We start from the raw sequence: 19136 nt of genomic DNA, 5'->3' as shown, positions 1-19136 counted from the left end.
AAATACGGAGACAAATCATACACACTCTCGCTTCATCCTACACCATCCCACTGCAGACAGTATATGTAAGAAACCCAAATCAAATACCTTACTCATTCCACCAGATACTGTCCTTTAATACCAGATTCTGTAATCATTAAAAAGCAATCTATAACTTGTGAAATAACATTTATTTACAGAGCAGTTATAAGACGTTTAATTTAGTTACATCTAAATCAAGCCTATGGAACAAAGCTGTGGGCAACATTTATGGCTTAGCCCCAAATCTCAGCTTTCCCTGTTTTATGTTATGTCCACAGGCACCTTTGACTCCTTGGTTGTGAATTAAGGCATTTTTCTTATTAGAAAAGACAACAGAGAACTGGTAGACAAGTACTGGGATCTTCTGTAACTATCAATAAGAGGTCCCAAATCCAGAAAAGGCCAGGATAGCAGTTCCTGGTTAACAAAAGAGGTTTTCCAACATCCACAGGCTTGGCTGGTTCTCATTCCATACTATTTAAGTCTCTTCTTTTGTCTAACCAAACACTCAGCACCTACAAAGACAAGGTAATAGCAAGTTATGAATCTTAAAAATTACAGAGATTTGACTGTAATTTTATTTCTTTTTCTGCAGTAAGATCTGACTATGCTTTTTTTCTTTAAAGTATGGTCTTGCCCAGAAAAGAAACTCTCTGTCCTCTTTTGGCTACCATGTCTTACCCCTATAGATGAGACAGTGTGAACATACATTAATATCAATAGGTAGAGCAACCAAAAAATGGAGTGATTCCAGTCTTTGGTTTGCATGGTTAGCCCTCTGATTTGAGGTTCTGGAAGTAGGAGCTCCTGTTACTTCTGTATTCCCAACTCTCTTGAGACTTCTTCACTGCTGCCTGTATTCCTATACTAGTTTACTTCATTATTCTATTAAAGCTGGTCCTACAGAGGTTTAGGGTTTTCCCAAAGCAGTAGGTACAACGTTAGTACCTCAGGGATTTTAGTCACCCTTAAACATAAACTCTGAGAACACAGGTCATTTTAACATCACTCTTATTCTCAGACTTACTAAAATCAGATTCCAGAGCCTGTACTCCTTCTTCTTATAGCTCTCTTACATACACTACCTGAATCTGCTCCAAGACTTCTCGTTGCATCTCCACAGCCATATGGTACACATGATGATCAGAGTCATTGTACATCACAGCATTTTGGAACATCAGCATCAGGTCTCTCTGGAACTGAGCCATGGTACGAATCCGTCCCTTAGACAGATTCCTTTTCAGGCTAGTTAAGTCCATGGGTCTACAGGTGGCCAAGAAAAACGAGAGAAAATCAAATTTTCATGGTGAATATGTGGGACCTAACATGCTCTCATGGAAAACCAGCTCTCCAAGTAGTAAATGAAAATAGCAAATAAAACAGTAGCAAAGATAACAATACCCATCAGATAATAAAATGCCAACAGCAGCTAACATTTGACTTCTTACAATAGGCCAAGAGGTGTGCTAGGTACTTTCTACATTAACTCACTTATCCTCTCAATAAACCTATAAGCTGGCGCCTTATTATCACCAATTGGCAAAGAGGAAACACATCTAGAGAGGCTAAATACTTGCTCAAAGTCACATAGCTTGGATTCCAATTCAGAGGCAGCCTGACTCCAGAGCCCACAAGCCCAGCTACTATACTCTTACTACTGTAGGAGGAATGCTAGCCCCAGGTACCAAAGTTGTAAAGAGCTCCAATGATGAGTCACTCCCATCGTACTGACTGACTGTTTACAATGTGTAGTCATATACTTGTTTAATCTACTTCTCTTACTACATAATCAAAAGTTAAAAATGTCCTTCTCCTTGTGTGGAGATAAAGAGTGTGAATCAAGTCAATGTTTACCTAAATAATTATTTAATGAGACACAAAAAGTGGGTATATAAGAGAAGACACAGCAGTGTACAAAGAGGACTGAACTAGAAGTTAAGAATCGGGTTTAGCAATCCCTATCAAAATAAGACTAGCGTTCTTCACAGAGCTAGAACAAAGAATCCTAAAATTTGTATGGAACCAGAAAAGACCCCGAACAGCCAAAGCAATCTTGAAAAAGAAAACCAAAGCTGGAGGCATCACAATCCTGGTCTTCAAGTTCTTATTACAAAGCTGTAATCATCAAGACAGTATGATACTGGCACAAAAACAGACACGCAGATCAATGGAACAGAATGGAGAACCCAGAAATGGACCCACAAACATATGGCCAACTAACCTTTGACAAAGCAGGAAAGAATATCCGATGGAATAGAGACAGTCTCTTCAGCAAATGGTGCTGGGAAAAGTGGACAGCAACAAGCAGAAAAATGAACCTGGACCACTTTCTTACACCATACACGAAAATAAACTCAAAATGGATGAAAGACATAAACATAAGACAGGAAGCCATCAAAACCCTGGAGGAGAAAGCAGGCAAAAACCTCTTTGACCTCGGCTGCAGCAACTTCTTACTCAACCCATCTCTGGAGGCAAGGGAAACAAAAGCAAAAATGAACGACTGGGACCTCATCAAAATAAAGCTTCTGCACAGTGAAGGAAACAATCAGCAAAACTAAAAGACAACAGACAGAATGGGAGAAGATATTTGCAAATGACATTATCAGATAAAAAGTTAGTATCCAAAATCTATAAACAACTTACTAAATGCAACACCCAAAAAAACAAATAATCCAGTGAATGGGCAAAAGACATGAATAGATACTTCTCCAATGAAGACATCCAGATGACTGACACATAAAAAAATATTCAACATCACTCATCATCAGGGAAATATAAATCAAAACCACAGTGAGATACCACCTTACACCTGTCAAACTGACTAACATTAACAACTCAGGCAACAACAGATGTTGGCAAGGATGCGGAGAAAGAGGATCTCTTTTGCACTGCTGGTGGGAATGCAAACTGGTGCAGCCACTCTGGAAAACAGTATGAAGCTTCCTCAAAAAATTAAAAACAAAACTACCCTACGGCCCCAGCAGCTGTACTACTAGGTATTACTCAAGGGATACAGGTATGCTGTTTCAAAGGGCCACATGCACCCCAATGTTTATAGCAACGCTATCAGCAATAGCCGAAGTGTGGAAATAATCCAAATGTTCACCAATGGATGAATGGATAAGGAAGATGTGGTATATATATACAATGGAGTATTACTCGGCAATCAAAAAGAATGAAATCTTGCCATTTGCAACTATGTAGATGGAATAGAGGGTATTATGCTAAGTGAAATTAGTCACAGAAAGAATATACTTCACTCATATGAGGAATTTAAGATACAAAACAGATGGAACATAAGGGAAGGGAAGCAAAAAGAATATAAAAACAAGGGAGGGACAAAACATAAGAGACTCTTAAACATAGAGAACAAACAGAGGGTTGCCGGAGGAGTTGTGGGAGGGGGGAAGGGCTAAATGGGTAAGGGGCATTAAGAAATGTACTCCTGAGGGGCGCCTGGGTGGCGCAGTCGGTTAAGCGTCCGACTTCAGCCAGGTCACGATCTCGCGGTCCGTGAGTTCGAGCCCCGCGTCAGGCTCTGGGCTGATGGCTCGGAGCCTGGAGCCTGTTTCCGATTCTGTGTCTCCCTCTCTCTCTGCCCCTCCCCCGTTCATGCTCTGTCTCTCTCTGTCCCAAAAATAAATAAAAAACGTTGGAAAAAAAAAAAAAAAAAAAGAAATGTACTCCTGAAATCATTGTTGCACTATATGCTAACTAACTTGGGTGTAACTTAAAAAAAAAAAAAAAAAAAGAATCTGGCTTAGATCTAGTTCTGCTATTCACTGTTGATCACTCCCAAGTCATGAGCACCTCTGAGCCTTACTTTCCTTATCTAGAGAATGAAGTAGTCTGTCTCCAAACGTCCTTTCCTGATCTTTTACACTATTTATACACTAGTTTATGACAGCATTTTAGGTGAACTATGCTATAAAAATCCAAAATAGTGCTATCAACCAATGTGTGTAAATAAACATTTGGAGTAGCATCTTTGCCTTAGCATACCTACAACTGCTTGAATGAATATAGCATTCTTTCCAAAGTTTCATTCCAGGGGCGCCTGGGTAGCTCAATCAGTTAAGCATCCAAATCTTGATTTCGCCTCAGGTCAGGATCCCACAATACATGAGATCAAGCCCCACATTGGGCTTTGTGCTGACAGTACAGATCCTGCTTGAGATTCTCTCTCTCTCTGCCCCCCAACTCAAAATAAATAAATAAACTTAAAAAAAAAAAATTTAAAGTTTTGTTCCAAAAGAGCAGTATCAAACAGTATCAAAGACTAATATAAGATGAATGGATATTACTTAAAAATCAATGCTGAAAAAGAAAACAGCCTATTATTTACCCTTTGTTCCCTGCATTCCTTCCCAAATGAAGACCAAACTTACCGTAACTTTACAAACTTGTTCAGCTGTAAAATATATCTTGAGTTTATAAGTAATGTAAATGAAATAAAGAAGTAATCAGAGTGCCTGGCTGATTCAGTTGGCAGAACATACATCTCTTGATCTCGGGGCTGTAAGTTCAAGCCCAATGGTGGGTGTAGAGATTACTTAAAAATAAAATCTTTATGGGCTGCCTGGGTGGCTCAGTTGGTTAAGTGTCTGACTTTAGCTCAGGTCATGATCTGGCAGTTCATGGGTTTGAGCCCAGTGTTGGGTTGTGTGCTGACAGCTCAGAGCCTGGAGCCTGCTTCAGATTCTGTGTCTCCTGCTCTCCCTGCCCCTCCCCCACTCATATTCTCTCTCTCTCTCTCTCTCTCTCTCTCTCTCTCTCAGAAAAATAAACCATTAAAAAATATATTTAAAAAGTAAAATCTTTAAAAAAAGAAAGAGAGAGAGAGAAAGAGAGAGGAAGGAAGGAAGGAACTAATAAATGGGAAATAAAAGTATGAAAAGACAGATATAAAAGCAACCAACCTTTTTCGACCCCTTTTTCACTGACCTTTTCACCACATCCTTGTATCCCGGGGCCTGCCTTTCTGATACAGGCTTCAGAAAAGGACTGCTGAACCTGTTAAGGGACAAACTCTGACAGGATGAAGAAACCCTGGAAAGTCACTCTAAATGAGAAGAGTGGCTGTGAATGCCAAGAGTGGTGTGGAGACCTACCTGTGACTGGCAATCATCTTCCAGACTGGCAAGAGAGTCTTCTTAAATAGCAAGTGATCCTGAACAGGGTCACTCTGACCTAGATCAGACCTATGAGATAAAACAGGACAGAAAGGAAACAGTAACTTCACAAATGGTATTCTGTCTCTGCCAGGTGGGTAATGAGATTTTCTTAATACATAGCACTTCTAGTTAATATCTGAAGGGAGTAACACCATAGGAGTAAAAACATATTTAATGCTTCCATAAGAGACCCCAAACTCTATAAATATTCTCTTAATAATCACTATTAACCAAAAGTAATATCAAGTTTTATATTTCAAGTTAAGAGAAGCTGCTTTAGTATTTTTGAAAGAAGAGTTTGAGTATTAGACTTGAGGGGCAACTTGACTGAGCCAGGTTTCCTGAATAAATAAAGATAGTAATTAGAGAGAAAAGTTATTTATGAAAGAGATTCTCAATGTTGATGAAACAGTTTTTTTTTAAGTAGGCTCTACACCCAATGTGGGGCTCAAACTCACGACCCCAAGATCAAGAGTTGCATACTCTACTGACTGAGCCAGCCAGGCACCTGGAACAGATTTGTTTTATAAGAGGAAAACATACAGACTTCTATTTGTACAATAAAATTATATTTAAATCTACTTCTAGTGTTTTGCAATTCTAATTTCCTTTAATTTATAAAAGTAATCCATGTTCATGGTAACAAATTCAAATAGGCATAAATAGGGGCGCCTGGGTGACTCAGTCGGTTAAGCGTCTGACTTCGGCTCAGGTCATGATCTCACAGTTAGTGAGTTCGAGCCCCGCGTCGGGCTCTGTGCTGACACTCAGAGCCTGGAGCCTGCTTCACATTCTATGTCTCCCTCTCTCTCTGCCCCTTCCCTGCTCATGCTGTGTCTCTCTGTCTCAAAAATAAATAAACACTAAAAAAAAAAAAAAAAAAAAAAAAAAAACAGGCATAAATAAAAGTCTGAATCTTAACAACCTTGGATAAAAATCCATACTTACGACTTTGAGGAGGTAGCACGGCTGAAAAGGATATCCACCAAAGGAGTCTCCTGAATGCTGAAGCCATCATCACACTCACCTGAACAGGGCTGGTCTTCCAACTCTGACACATACCCTTCACCCTTGTCCTCCTCTTTGGATTCTTGCTGAACCTTCCCCTGAGAATGCCGGGCAACAAAGGAAACTTTACAAAGAGATTTACTATCTGCAAGGTAATTCTACCTGCACAGGGTAAATGAAATCTGACCTTAAGATGAGAAGGGTCAATTATATAAAGCTATAAAAGAAATCAGAGAAAGGTGACTTAACTAGACCTACATCAATGATTTCTTGCTAACAATATGTCTGGAGAACTGTGATTCCATACCCCTAGAAAAAAAATGAAAAAGCAATATACTAATTGCTAGATGGATGCTGTATTCTTTTAAAACTGTCAGCATGACGTGTGGACCTTAAGTTAACTAGTCTAGTGGATCAGACAATATTAACAACAATGGCATTCTAAATTTTATTCATTGCTTACTATGAGCCAAGTACTAAGCTAAGAGCTTTACACGAAATGTCTCATTTAGATTTCATAGCAAACCTAAGGTAGAGAAAGCACCATTATTCCATTTACAGCAGAAAAAGCTGAGGTTCTAAGATGTTCACTGACACACCCAAGGTCACACAGCTAACTGGTGCTAAAACCAGGATTTGAGCCCAGGTAGCTAACTCACTGGAGATAACCTATATGCAGTAACCACTCTGTTCTGCCTCCATGGACAGAGGACCAATCAGTCAGATGGTTTAAGTTATCCACTTACTTCTTCACTCTCTCTGTGTAGTTGCTGAATTGCACAAATATCTGAGGGAGCTGGAGCCACCTCTGGCCTTCCATTTTCTCCCAGTGACTTCTTAGCTACTAGGGTGTCTACCCAGGCTGAAAGCTGTCTGGGCTCTCTACATGGTTCTTCTCCTTCAGTAGCTTCAATTTCCCTTCCCTCCTGTTGTTTGGCACCAGACGAAAGGCAGCAACCTTCACTTGATTCTTTGCTGCTAATGCACAGTGGCTCCATTAAATAAGCTACCTGCAATCATAGTTTATTATTAGATGCACAGGAACACCAATAGAAATGATCATCTACATATTAATAATGTTACATGATTATACTGTGAATGTGACTAAGTTTGAGATGGAAATGGATTAATTCATTCATTCCATCATTTAAAATGTATAAAATATCGGGGCACCTGGGTGGCTCAGTTGGCTGAGTGTCCAACTTCAGCTCAGGTCATGATTTCGCAGTTTGTTGGTTTAAGCCCCGCATCAGGCTGTGCTGACAGCTCACAGCCTGGAGCCTGCCTCGGTTACTGTCTCTCTATCTCTCACTGTCCCTCCTCTGCTTGTGCTCTCTCTCAAAATAAATAAATAAACATTAAAAAAATAATAAAATGGGGGCGCCTGGGTGGCTCAGTCGGTTGAGCATCCGACTTCAGCTCAGGTCATGATCTCATAGTTTGTGGGTTCCAGCCCCATGCCAGGCTCTGTGCTAACAGCTCAGAGCCTGAAGCCTGCTTTGGATTCTGTGTCTTACTCTCTCTCTGTCTCTCCTCCACTCACACTGTGTGTCTTTCTCAAAAATAAATAAACATTTAAAAAAAATTTTTAAATAAAATGTATAAAATATCTCATATATACAGACACTGGACTAGTTGCTAGGCACCTAATAGTAAACAAGATAGATATCATTCTTGCCTCTTCAAGAAGCTTGCGTTCTCATTGTTCACGTTGTGTCAACCGTGATCAATTGGGAGTGGCAGTCTAGAAAAATGCTGAAAATTTTTATCTGCCATGGACAATCCAGATAGAAGGAACACAACACAGGAGTTGGATTCTTGCTGATCTTTACCTAGGTTCTCCTGAATGTGTGAAGTTGCCACACAGACTCTGTCCAATTTAGTTTATTGCTGGTGGTAAACCTTAACCAAGGTAATAAGGACACTGCAAAATACTGCCTTCAAGTCACGTTATAAGCTTCAAAAAGAGTCTGGGCATTGCCTCCCATAACTCAGAAAAACAAACTGCAATGCTATTCATAAGGTAGTCTTACACAGAGAAATCCCACTTCCTATGACCTTGGGCTTCTAATACCTGGAATCTTAGAACGTTCAGTCAAAAAGTACGTATTTAGCACACGTTTTGTATTAGCACCAAGTGCTAGAGACATAGCCATTAACTTAGTTCTTGCCACTATGGAGCTTTTGTTTTAGTCAACAATATCAAAAGTGGTAGAAATGTGTATGGATAAGCATTCTCTTAGAAACTTGGGACTTCCAAACTTTGGAAACAATGGCTCCCCATTACCTCAGAAAGAAAGTGGAGCAGATTCTGGCAGCTGACTTGCTCTGCCTCTTCCTGAGATTCCTCACTGCTTCCGTCCCCCACAAGCAGCTCACTAGGTTCTCTCCCTGGGCTGCTTTCCTCTAGTTCCTCAGCCCCTGGCTCCTCTGTTTCTCTCCAGCTTCCCACATCAAGATCCAGACTGGAATCCCATGAGCTGAAGAGGGACCTGCAGTCGTTGCTCAGTTCAGAGTCATTGGGATAGTCTTGCTCTGAATCCAACCAAACCCACTCATGCCCCATCTGTAAATACACAGAAAAAAAATGCATTAAATTCACTCACATCACTGTTTTTAAGACGTTTCCATCTCCAAAGTTCAGTAGAAAGATAAAAGGTTCAGAAATTTCTTTCTACTCACCATTAGAAAGAATAAAAGCTAGCTGAAGGGAGACAGGAGAGGAAATCTTTGTCATTGGGAATAAAATGAAAAAGCCCCATGTCAAACAGTTAAAATAGTTTAACAAAGGTATTACCCAGTAATTCTTTCTTGGGTTTCCTTATACTCAGGAAGGAAGGAAGGAAGGAAGGAAGGAAGGAAGGAAGGAAGGAAGGAAGGAAGCAAGGAAGCAAGGAAGGAAGGAAGGAAGAACAAGAGCATAGCTAGCTAGTTGAACAGAATTCTTCTATCCCAAATCACCCTTAAACTCAATTGGAAGGCAATCCATTTGAAAGACAAGGGATATTTTGCTCAGTGTACAGGCATTTTAAATTTATCAACCATTAAATCCTCAAAACATCCTTTAAAATTACCTGAGGCACCCTCCAGATATTTACCGCTCACTTCTCAGAAATATTTACTGCACTTCTCACTGCAATATCAAGTTTTAAAAATACCCTCCTTCTCATTTACACGATCCTGGTTTTCTTACCCCTTTATCCTCCCTTTTACGAGTTTCAAGAAATCCTTGTCTTCTACATTGCTTGGCCTCTGCTTCCTCATGAATACTTCCTTAAAATAATGTATTTTGAGGTTTCAACTTTGATCAGATGACTCCTATTCAAATGGCTCCTAAACCTCTACCTTTACTTATGTGTGTTCTGGTCTCATTTTTTCCATGCATCCAAAAGTCAATTCCCTTCAGGTGCTCTACCACCTGCTTCAACTCAACATTTCTAAAACTCATTATCACTTCCTGAATATCTCCAAAATCATTTGCTCTCCCCAATTCCCTTATGCCCATCATCAACACTATTTACTTAATCCTCTTTCCTTCTCTGGTATTCAGTAAGCAAGCCCACTTCCCCATTTTCATCCACTATTTTTCTCAAAGCTCGTCCTCTGTTCCGGAATAAATGTCATAGCCTCGTGGTCAATGTCTTGATCTTTAATCTAATCTGCTCTGCCAAGCTCACCCATCACCTTCTCTGCCAAGCCAAAGTCTATGTCCTTTAACGGATCTCCTCCACAATCCTCTCCAATTTTTAGGGCCTCACTGCTTGTATCACATGCAAGTTTGTAGACTGCTTTGAGAATATACTACAGTTACTTAATCTTCTAACTCCTGGATTGACTGAACTCTTTTCTATCACTTCACAGGAACATATCTTCTACTTCTTGAGCATCATAACAAGCTATATAGTTCAAGCCATAAAGATCTGCAACTTCCAATAACTTTCTTAAACACTTCTTAAGGAGGTTCTACATTCTAGACAATATCCTATGTCTATTTCTTTTTTATTGACCTATTTCTTTATAATAAGGCTCATAACTATTTCGTTTCACAGTTAAGTAACAAAATTTAGAATAAACTTAGATGATAAATTTGTTAATTCTTACATGGATTTTAGCCTTCAGATAACAATGAATTTATTATTTTTATTTTTTAAAGTTTAGTTTTTGAGAGACAGAGCATGAGTGGGGGAGGTGCAGAGAGAGGGAGACACAGAACCTGAAGTAGGCTCCAGGCTCTGAGCTGTCAGCACAGAGCCCGATGTGGAGCTCAAACTCAAGAACCGCGAGATCATGAGCCGAGCCAGTCAGACGCTTACCTGACTGAGCCACCCAAACGCCCCAACAATGAATTTTAAACTACACATAAACCCTACATATAGAAATAGGAAGGAAATAGTATAATGTCCTAAAAATATCATCTGCAAAGACAGTACACTAGGTAGAACTGATGTCTGAGGAAAAGGTCAGTACGACCTATGTCCATGCTCTAATCTTCTTCAAAAGCAATGCCATGAACAGAACACTGAAAACTTTGTTTTCCCAAACATTCAAGAAAAGCTTAATAAGATTATCCTCATTGCATGATGCAACACTTTAAAACATTATTTCTAAATTCAGTCTTGGTTACTTACCTTCTCCAAGCAGTTGAACAGCTCATATTTATAATACCATTCCCCCCGCAATAATCTCGTTTCCAGAGATGATAAAACAATTATCATGCAGAAAAAACCCCACAAGTTTCTCATTCGCATACACAGAGAGAACACACCAAAGACTAGACTTTTCTTTCAGAGTTTATTGTGTATTGTGTACACACACATTTCACAGGTGTTTTTCTGTTTTTGTTTTTTTAAAAAGTCTGTACACTTCACAAGACAGTACAAACTAGCTACAATCTGCTAGCTACACATTAGGACATTAACACAGCCCATGATTTTTGCCCTAAAACAGGCAACTGTGCTACTCCAACTCTCTGACAGAGATTTCCCCAGCTCATGTCACATGGCCCAGATGCCTCCTCTTCTGTAACTTCCACTTCTGGAACTGGGCCCACAAGCCCAAGCTCTATCTTGTTTACTTCTACTTCAGGTTCAGCTCAGTGAGGGTACTCTGAAGCTTCACTTTTTCATCTTCATATCTGCTTCAATGGCACAGCGGCGCCCCCTGGTTCCCCCATCCTAGATGACAGGCAGACAAAGAAAGGGAGCATGAGTACAAGTTGCTGAGGAGGTGAGAGAGAAGTTGCAACAATATTGGGGATTTGGTTTCATGGGGAAAGAGGAAGAGAATCAGCAGAAAAATCCAGGATATGAAGGGCATAGATCTGTCTTCCCACAGACTGGGCTAAAACTTCCTGGCAATAGTTTGTGAGAGGTAATGCAGGACAGAGTATCTTGCTCCTGCCCACTACAGAGGTCACTGGGGTTCACCTGGGGTCCCAAAGAATGACTATTAGTCATCCCACCCAGGCCCCAAACCATGTTCAAAGGAAGAGGAAGAGTAAAAGAAAGGTGGGAGGGTCAGAAAGGGCAGTGGATAGTGAGATTCTTGGCTAACATACCTGTCCAGCTGTTGGTCCCTATAAGAAAGGCCTTTCCTGCAGACTGACCCTGGCACTAGTTCCCTAGCACCTCCTGACAGTTGTTTTCCATGAGATCAGGACAATCAGAAGGCTTCTTTCCATTTGCTGCTCTCTCCCTGCAGCCCAGCTCCTTCCTCTCGTGCAATACTTTGCTGTCTTCAATAGATAAAAGATCCTATTAACCAGCTTTGCAACAGCCAGCCAACTGCTTGGGGATCCACAGTCATTGTTGCAGGCCAATAGGAAAGAAGGGAGATTACAGTGTTCCGTCTGTGGTACAGGCTGAATGAAGCCTGTAGGCAAGATGAATCAGTGAACACTTTTGCTGGGCTAGGCCATTTTTACATTCTTAACATGCAAGGACTCTAAAATTTTAAAAGCTCATGAACACAAGTTGCCTTTGAGGCGACATGAAGAATAAAAATACCACCTTGCATTTGTATAACACTTTAATTTTTTTTCAAGCCAGTTCCATACTTATTATCTCATTTTATCCTCACAACATCCCTGTGAGGTAGGCTGGACAGGTACCTCGTTATATGAGCTCCATTACACAGATGAGGAAAACAAGGCTCCAACGGATAATCCAGTGAGTTTCAGAACATGTGGTTTTCTAGCCTGATGTTCTTCCATTACATCATGCCTCAATGCCCCATATGAACACAGAGCCAGAGGATTGTTCAATTTACAGAGGAAAACGATAATTATTTAGGGCTAGCTTTACTAAGTTTATCTCTAATTCTACCAGCCACTACTATATGTAGTAGGAACATATAGTAGGAACATGTAGTAGGAACGGCTCACCGTTCCTAAGAGCCTTATCTTAAATTGTATAGAGTGTTTGTGTATCAGGCATCAGTCATGCAACTTAATATTAGGGGAAAAGAAAATAATTATGTGCTGGGCATCTGCTGGTATGAGGAACACTTTTTAGAAGCCAGCTAGTAGCGGCTGCTCTGAGCAATCATTTATTTGTAAGAAAAGAATTGGCAATGCTTCTGATTCTGTGTCTCCCTCTCTCTCTGCCCCTCCCCCGTTCATGCTCTGTCTCTCTCTGTACCAAAAATAAATAAACGTTAAAAAAAAAAAAAAAAAAAGGAAAAGAATTGGCAAAAGGTGGAGTCAAGAAATGAGGAGCAGATGCATCCTAGATCCTTATAAAGAGTACCTCATTTCAGCCCAGTGAACTCATAAATAGTCCCTACCCAGCCCACACACACACACATGCAGAAAGACAGAAATGCAGAAGAGACAGTTTCTTAATGACCTGAATAAAGAGAAGTTCAAGACAGTGCCACGGTCTGCATGTTGGATTTCCCTCTGCCACCCACCCCCAGCAGGAGCTGAGAATTTTTGTGGCAACACCACCCCTTGCAGCCATTCAATACTTACAAAGAGAGAGAGAAGGAAGGCAGGAGAGCCCATGGGGACACTGTCCTGTTAGAGGACAAACAAACACTGATCAGGTTCCACAGAAACTCTCAGCCACAAGCACCCCAAACCTCAGGACAGAGACACAAGCACCACATACACAAAGACAAAATTAAAAAAAAACTCAAGAATAAGAGGAAAGAGAACCAAAAGCAGTCTGGCCATTATGCGTCTGGAACAGGAACTGATGGTCCCGGATTGCTGCAAGTCATTTCCCCCACCATGCAAGCACTCACGCAGAGAAACTAATAATTCACTCATTCAGCTCACAATTTCTTGTATGACTGGGCCCTTCAGTCACAGCAGGTTTCTTCAATGTTTGGATAAGTGCAAACCACCACCATCTTAAGATGTACACATGTCTATACACCACTGGAATGTAGCAGCCCAGCAGTTACCAAGTAGCAAGTAGTAACATAAGGCTCCTTAGATGCTTCAGACTTCTAGCACTGGAACACTGGCATACAAGGCTCCTTCTTGGTCTCCTCACCTTCTCTGAAGAATCCTGTTTGCGGGTAGAATCTCTCCCTCGAAGACTTTTAGCACTGATCCCAGACTCAGATGTCTGCATAATCAACTGTGTGGCGAGGAATTGCTACAGGGAAAAGAAACAGGGTTGGCCCCAAGATCTGAGCCAGTATGGAAGAATTCAGACACTTCTGGCTTGTAAACAGGATTTCATGTAGTACCCTTTTGCAAATAGCATTCAAACACTTCTCAACTGATTACAAGTTTTGCATTTCAGGTTTTAATTCTAGTTACATATGCTAAAGGAACTAAAAATGCTAAATATCTATAACTTTTTTAAAATATTAATATTTGAGAGAGAGAGAGAGAGAGAGAGAGAAAGAGAAAGAACAAGTAGGGGAGGGGCAGAGACAGAGGGAGACACAGAATCTGAAGCAGGCTCCAAGCTCTGTCCAAGGTGTCAGCACAGGGCCCGACACGGGGCTTGAACTCCCAAGCTGTGAGATCATGACCTGCACCAAAGTCAGATGCTTAACCTACTGAGCTACCCAGGCGCCCCTAAATACAAATAACTTTTTTTTGGCCATCATACAAAATAAATATCTCTTAAGAATGAGAAAGAGAAAAAAAGTTGAACCAAAAGTCATTAGGCAATTTACTTCAGCAGACAATAGACAGATAACATCCCTTGGAAGCCCAATATCCCAAAGGGAGTCTGGTAATACTACTATAGAAGTCGATTATCTATGATGGAAAGAATAAACTATATCCTGTTTACTATGTACACACTTGATATAATTTTTAAAAAGGTGTTTACCATTTTATAAATGAATTATTTAAAAACTTCAGGAAACTGAAATTATTTGCCCAAGGGAGAATATTCTCATAACTCTTTTACCAAGCCAACATGAGAAAACCAACATGAATCCAGCATGAATAAAATTTTATGTTCCTAATTGTGTCCCTGATGAATATTCTATGTAAAAGCCACAGCACCCTTTCTTGACATCAGTATCAACCCTTCACCTGAATATTTTCATTTCATCCTTGCTAAAATACTAAAGATCCTCAAAGTACCTGGATCTGCTCTAAGACATCTCGCTGCATTTCTACTGCCATATGATAGACATCATGGTCCGAGCTATTATACATTACAGCATTCTGGAACATCAGCATAATGTCACGCTGAAATTCAGCTGTGCTGCGAATCAGTCCATTTTCAATGTTTTTCTTAATAGTTGACAAATCCATAGGCCTAAAAAAAAAAAACAAAAAACAGGTAAATGGAGGAGAAGAGGACCCAAATGGCTCATATATACCCTTAGTCTTAGCTGCCAGGACTCAAATACTAACCCCCTCACCCCAAAATATGCACTTAATCCAAAAACCAAAGTTAATCTATACAGTAAGTATTGGCTGGGAAAGGTAATAAAGGGGGTTCTTTTAGACTATCTTTGGTGATCCAGCCACTGAAATGATTAGCTTACCACCTGGTTACCTTTACTTACATCAAAAACATTTGCTTTAAACTTACTGTCTAAAGCAAAAATCCACTGAGACTAAACAATTTACAATTCAGGCAAGTCAGTATGCTGAATGGATCATGGCTTACCTCTGTACAATGCTATGGTAGCCAGGTGCTATATCATCTGTAACAGGCTGCAGGAAGACATTGGCATATCTGTCCAAAAAGAGTAAGGTGCAATTACTTACTTATCCTTCAGAAGCAGGTGAGGGGACATGATTTAAGTAGCTAAAGGTTGTAAGAGCCAATGCCACCAATCCCATATAAACCTACTCAGACTCTTCTCTAGTCACAAACATGCAGGAGGAATAGGAGAAAATGTTCCTACTGACTGGTAAAGCTCACTCACCTATGATTAGCTGCAGCTCTCCATACAAGCATGATAGCTTTCTTCCAGATTTTCTGTGCCTGAATAGCTTCTTGATCCTCACTACAGACAGAGCTGAAATAAAAGAAGAGAGTCCCATTAAGCATAAGTCAAAAAAAAAAAAAAAAAAAAAATCCTCATGATTTCTTGTCAACTATTAGTTCCAGACCAAGAAAGAGAAGATGAAAAAGTAAAACTCTCCCACTTCTCACCTCCACTATCTTGACCTCAAAGAAGAATCTCAGATACTCACAACTGTGAAGAAGCAGGGCTGCTGGGGATGGAGTCTGCCAGTGTATGGGACTGCAGCGTAGCATTGTGTATGCTAAAGCCATCATCACTCTCGCTCACAGGGGGTTCATTATCCATTTCTGACAAATAGCCTTCTCCTTGATCTTCTTCCTTAGCCTCCTCGAGGCTGGCCGCTTCACTGACTCCATCTTCTTCCTCATCCTCACCTGGGGCATCCTTAGACACAGTGTGCTCCGGTCAACAAATGCAAGCAAAGCTATCCAGCAAAGTGTCATTAAACATGATCTTTTGGGTTAGATCAGTTCTAGAAAATGGCCTCACACTGTTTCCTGACTGAGCTCTCTATCACTTATACTACCATCTACTTACACTAACTGATCAAGTTTAATTTAGAACCTGGACAAAGAAGAAGACCCAGGATCTTTTTAAAAGGAAGAAAAAAAAAAGCTACTTACTTAAGACTAAGCTAAGAGGCGTTCCTTCTTTCCCCTTGCTCTTGAGAGGAACTCTGACCCTGGGTACAAAGTTATCAAAAATAGTTTTTATTTTGTGTCTCATCTGATGGAGCAAGCTCACATCGCATCACTTTAAATGTTTATTACTGTTCATAACTACTTTAGCAATTCTAAAAAGAAAACTCTGGATAACTTTCTTTGGATAGAGTAATAATCTGATTTCTTGTATGTTCTCCCTGACTCTGGCATCCCTATTTACTTCAAATCACTCTGAGGTATCAAAGTTTCTTTGTGCATTATATGCAAAAGAAAGCTCTGTGTGAAATTCACATATTCTTTCAGATGGGAAGCACATGTGGCCACAGTACTGCCAGTATGCCTGACTGTCCACTGCAACTTTTCCCCACGCAACTCCTTTAACCAGTCTCATCTCAGAAAAAAAGATGCACGTTCACTGAAATTTATTACAAAGGTAGTGCTATTGGGAAATCTAGTCACACAGCAAGAGGAATAAAGAAAAGTCTGAAATACCTTTATCTGGCTTCCAAAAATAGTCCCTGATTCTTCTTTCAATGAGTCTGCAGAGGAGAGAAAGACTACCTGAAGATTTTTCCACCTTAGCCTTCCCCTTCCTATGGACAATAATCCCCTGCAGCTCTCCTTTCCATGCTGACCTATTCTACCTCCTCTACTTGCCCACAACCCACAATCCCTCAAGAAGCCTAAGCAAAGGATTTCAAGTTAGTTACAGAGTTCAGATTTCCTGGGCTTATTATTTACCTGACATTTCAAACTTGTGCTGAGTCTCTGCCTCTAAAGGATCTTCAATGGGATTTGAGCCATGTGATGGAGACAAGATGCTTTCAGGGGATGCCTGAAGACCAAAAAGAATACATACCCTAAATACTGATACATCACTTCAACTACAGAAGTTTATTTTTTCAATGTTTATTTCTTTTCAAGAGAGAGAGAGTGAGCAGGGAGGGGAAGAGAGAGAGGGAGATATAGAATCTGAAGCAGACACAGGGCCCAAACACATGAACTGCAAGATCATGACCTGAGCCAAAGTCACATGCTTAACCGACTGAGCCACCCAGGCACCCCCAGAAGTTTATTTTTTAATGATGAGACTACAGAAGAAACTCTTAGTCCTACCCACGTAAAAGGAATCTAATGGTCACCTTACAAGGAACAGGATAAGCATATATAGCAATGATCACACCTATAGACTATGGCCACATCAACCATGTGACAATTCAGGAATGCAACAGGAAAACCAAAGGCCTAAGCATCACTTTTTTTTAAACGTTTATTTCTGAGAGAAAGAGAGCGTGAGAGGGAGAGGGGCAGAGGGAGAGGGGCAGAGAGAGAGGGAGACACAGAATCTAAAGCAGGCTCCAGGCTCCGAGCTGTCAGCACAGAGCCTAACGTGGGGCTCAAACTCATGAACTGCGAGATCATGACCTGAGCCAAAGTCAGACGCCCAACCAACTGAGCCACCCAGGCGCCCCTTAAGCAGTCACTTCTTACCTAAAGTATAACCCTCCATTCTCCCAGGTCGATTTTATTTACTTATTTTTTAAAAAAATTTTTAAAGCTTTTCTTTAAAAAAAAAAGTGTGAGTAAGAGAGAGAGTGGCCATGAGCAGGGGAGGGGCAGAGAGGGAGAGAGAGAGGATCCCAAGCAGGCTCTGCACTGTCAGCGCAGAGCCCGATGTGGGGCTCTAATCACGAACTGTAAGATCATGACCTGAGTTGAAACCAAGAGTTAGACACTTAACCAACTGAGACACCCAGGCGCCCCTAATATTTATTTATTTTTGAGAGAGAAAGAGAGCTCACACACATGCAAGTGGAGGTGCAGAAGGAGGGGAGAGAGGGGGAGAGAGGGGGAGAGAGGGGGAGAGAGGGGGAGAGAGAGAGACAGAGACAGAGAGAGAGATTCCCAAGCAGGCTCTGCTGACAGCACAGAGCCAGAGCCACAGCTGGGGCTCAGTCGCAGGAACAGTGAAATCATGACCTGAGCCAGAATCAAGAGTTGCCTGCTTAACCGACTGAACCATCCAGGTGCCCCTCCCAGGCCAATTTTAAATACCTCTGTCTTCACAGTTGTAAGTGGAGTCTCATCGCCTTTCCCACCGGAAACATCTGCTTCAGCAATCTCTCCTGGGGCAATGTTTCTTGGTTCCTCATCTAAGTCCTGACTTCTGAGTTCTGGTGGCTCCATACTTGTGGCTGGAACAACTCCCGCTACTATTTCAGGACCTGAGATGCCTTGCTCTGGTTCTGCAGGTTCCATTTTAATCTCAACACTGGGCTCCCTGATGTCCACCAGTTCACGGATTCCTTTGTTTTCGGTTTCCTCAAAGTCCAGCCTTTCTTGCTTGACTGTCATCTCCGGTGCAGGGAGAGATACTGGCTTGTCCCGCTCCTGCTGGATAGGGTGCTCCCAGGGGCCAGGCAGGGACTGGGGATCATCATTCTCTTCACAGAATGACAGTGCTGCTTCTACTGCTGCCACATCCAGCACTTCAGGATGATCATCTACCTGTCCCATAATACATACACTGTTGAAGTCAAAGAAAGAAGCCCAAGTCCCTCAATTCTGTTAGCACCAAATGAAATGACCTCAATCTATAGCTTGTCTCTCCATCTTCTCCATGTAGCAGATGCAACCAATGGGCAGGCACCTGTCCTATGCAAACCAGTAACACAGGGATGGCTGCGAGAGGACTAATGTGAGCACCAAAGGGCTTGGGACTATGGAGATGGAGATGGGCAGAAGCAGGAAAAATGTTTATGTACCTACAAGAAGCAAGGAGAGGCTGAGGAGAGAAGCCTATGTAGGACTCATG

At 41.2% G+C, this 19136-nt stretch overlaps 2 protein-coding genes across 5 annotated transcripts in view; both read right to left on the bottom strand.

Moving 5' to 3' along the window:
- Positions 1-151: 151 nt before the first annotated feature.
- LOC131515010 (bromodomain-containing protein 8-like) lies at positions 152-5219 on the bottom strand. Its single transcript, XM_058735578.1, has 4 exons — positions 5136-5219; positions 4969-5037; positions 1107-1284; positions 152-536 (listed from the first exon to the last, which is right to left on the bottom strand). The coding sequence occupies exons 1-4, from the start codon at positions 5150-5152 to the stop codon at positions 486-488; spliced, it is 315 nt and encodes a 104-aa protein (XP_058591561.1). The 5' UTR covers positions 5153-5219; the 3' UTR covers positions 152-485.
- The window catches only part of BRD8 (bromodomain containing 8), a 26411-nt gene continuing 12474 nt past the window's right edge, over positions 5200-19136 (bottom strand). For 2 of the 4 annotated variants that reach the window (XM_058735541.1, XM_058735521.1), the window contains 10 exons: positions 18377-18829; positions 17063-17156; positions 16814-16860; positions 15829-16043; positions 15558-15650; positions 15296-15364; positions 14761-14938; positions 13706-13810; positions 13177-13221; positions 10979-11380 (listed from right to left, as the gene is read on the bottom strand). In XM_058735541.1, coding sequence (XP_058591524.1) covers positions 11321-11380; positions 13177-13221; positions 13706-13810; positions 14761-14938; positions 15296-15364; positions 15558-15650; positions 15829-16043; positions 16814-16860; positions 17063-17156; positions 18377-18829 — 1359 coding nt within the window. In that variant the 3' untranslated portion in view covers positions 10979-11320. Of the gene's footprint in view, positions 5226-6225; positions 6305-6952; positions 7217-8493; positions 8773-10978; positions 11381-13176; positions 13222-13705; positions 13811-14760; positions 14939-15295; positions 15365-15557; positions 15651-15828; positions 16044-16813; positions 16861-17062; positions 17157-18376; positions 18830-19136 lie in introns of those variants that run through there. The other 2 variants (XM_058735514.1, XM_058735532.1) reach the window with 2 other exon arrangements.

This window comes from Neofelis nebulosa, chromosome 1, assembly GCF_028018385.1.
Source record: "Neofelis nebulosa isolate mNeoNeb1 chromosome 1, mNeoNeb1.pri, whole genome shotgun sequence".
Lineage (NCBI taxonomy): Eukaryota > Metazoa > Chordata > Mammalia > Carnivora > Felidae > Neofelis > Neofelis nebulosa.
Note: the sequence above shows the minus strand (reverse complement) of the source record. Positions and strands in the feature narration are given on the sequence as shown.

Bases quoted from the DNA above. Each gene is read 5' to 3' on its own strand.
- LOC131515010 (XM_058735578.1), bottom strand. The intron at 1,285-4,968 runs GTCAGTGAAAAA...GGCCACCTGTAG, and splicing joins TACAAGGATGTGGTGAAAAG to ACCCATGGACTTAACTAGCC. The intron at 537-1,106 runs GTAGTGTATGTA...TTGTCTTTGTAG, and splicing joins AAGTCTTGGAGCAGATTCAG to GTGCTGAGTGTTTGGTTAGA.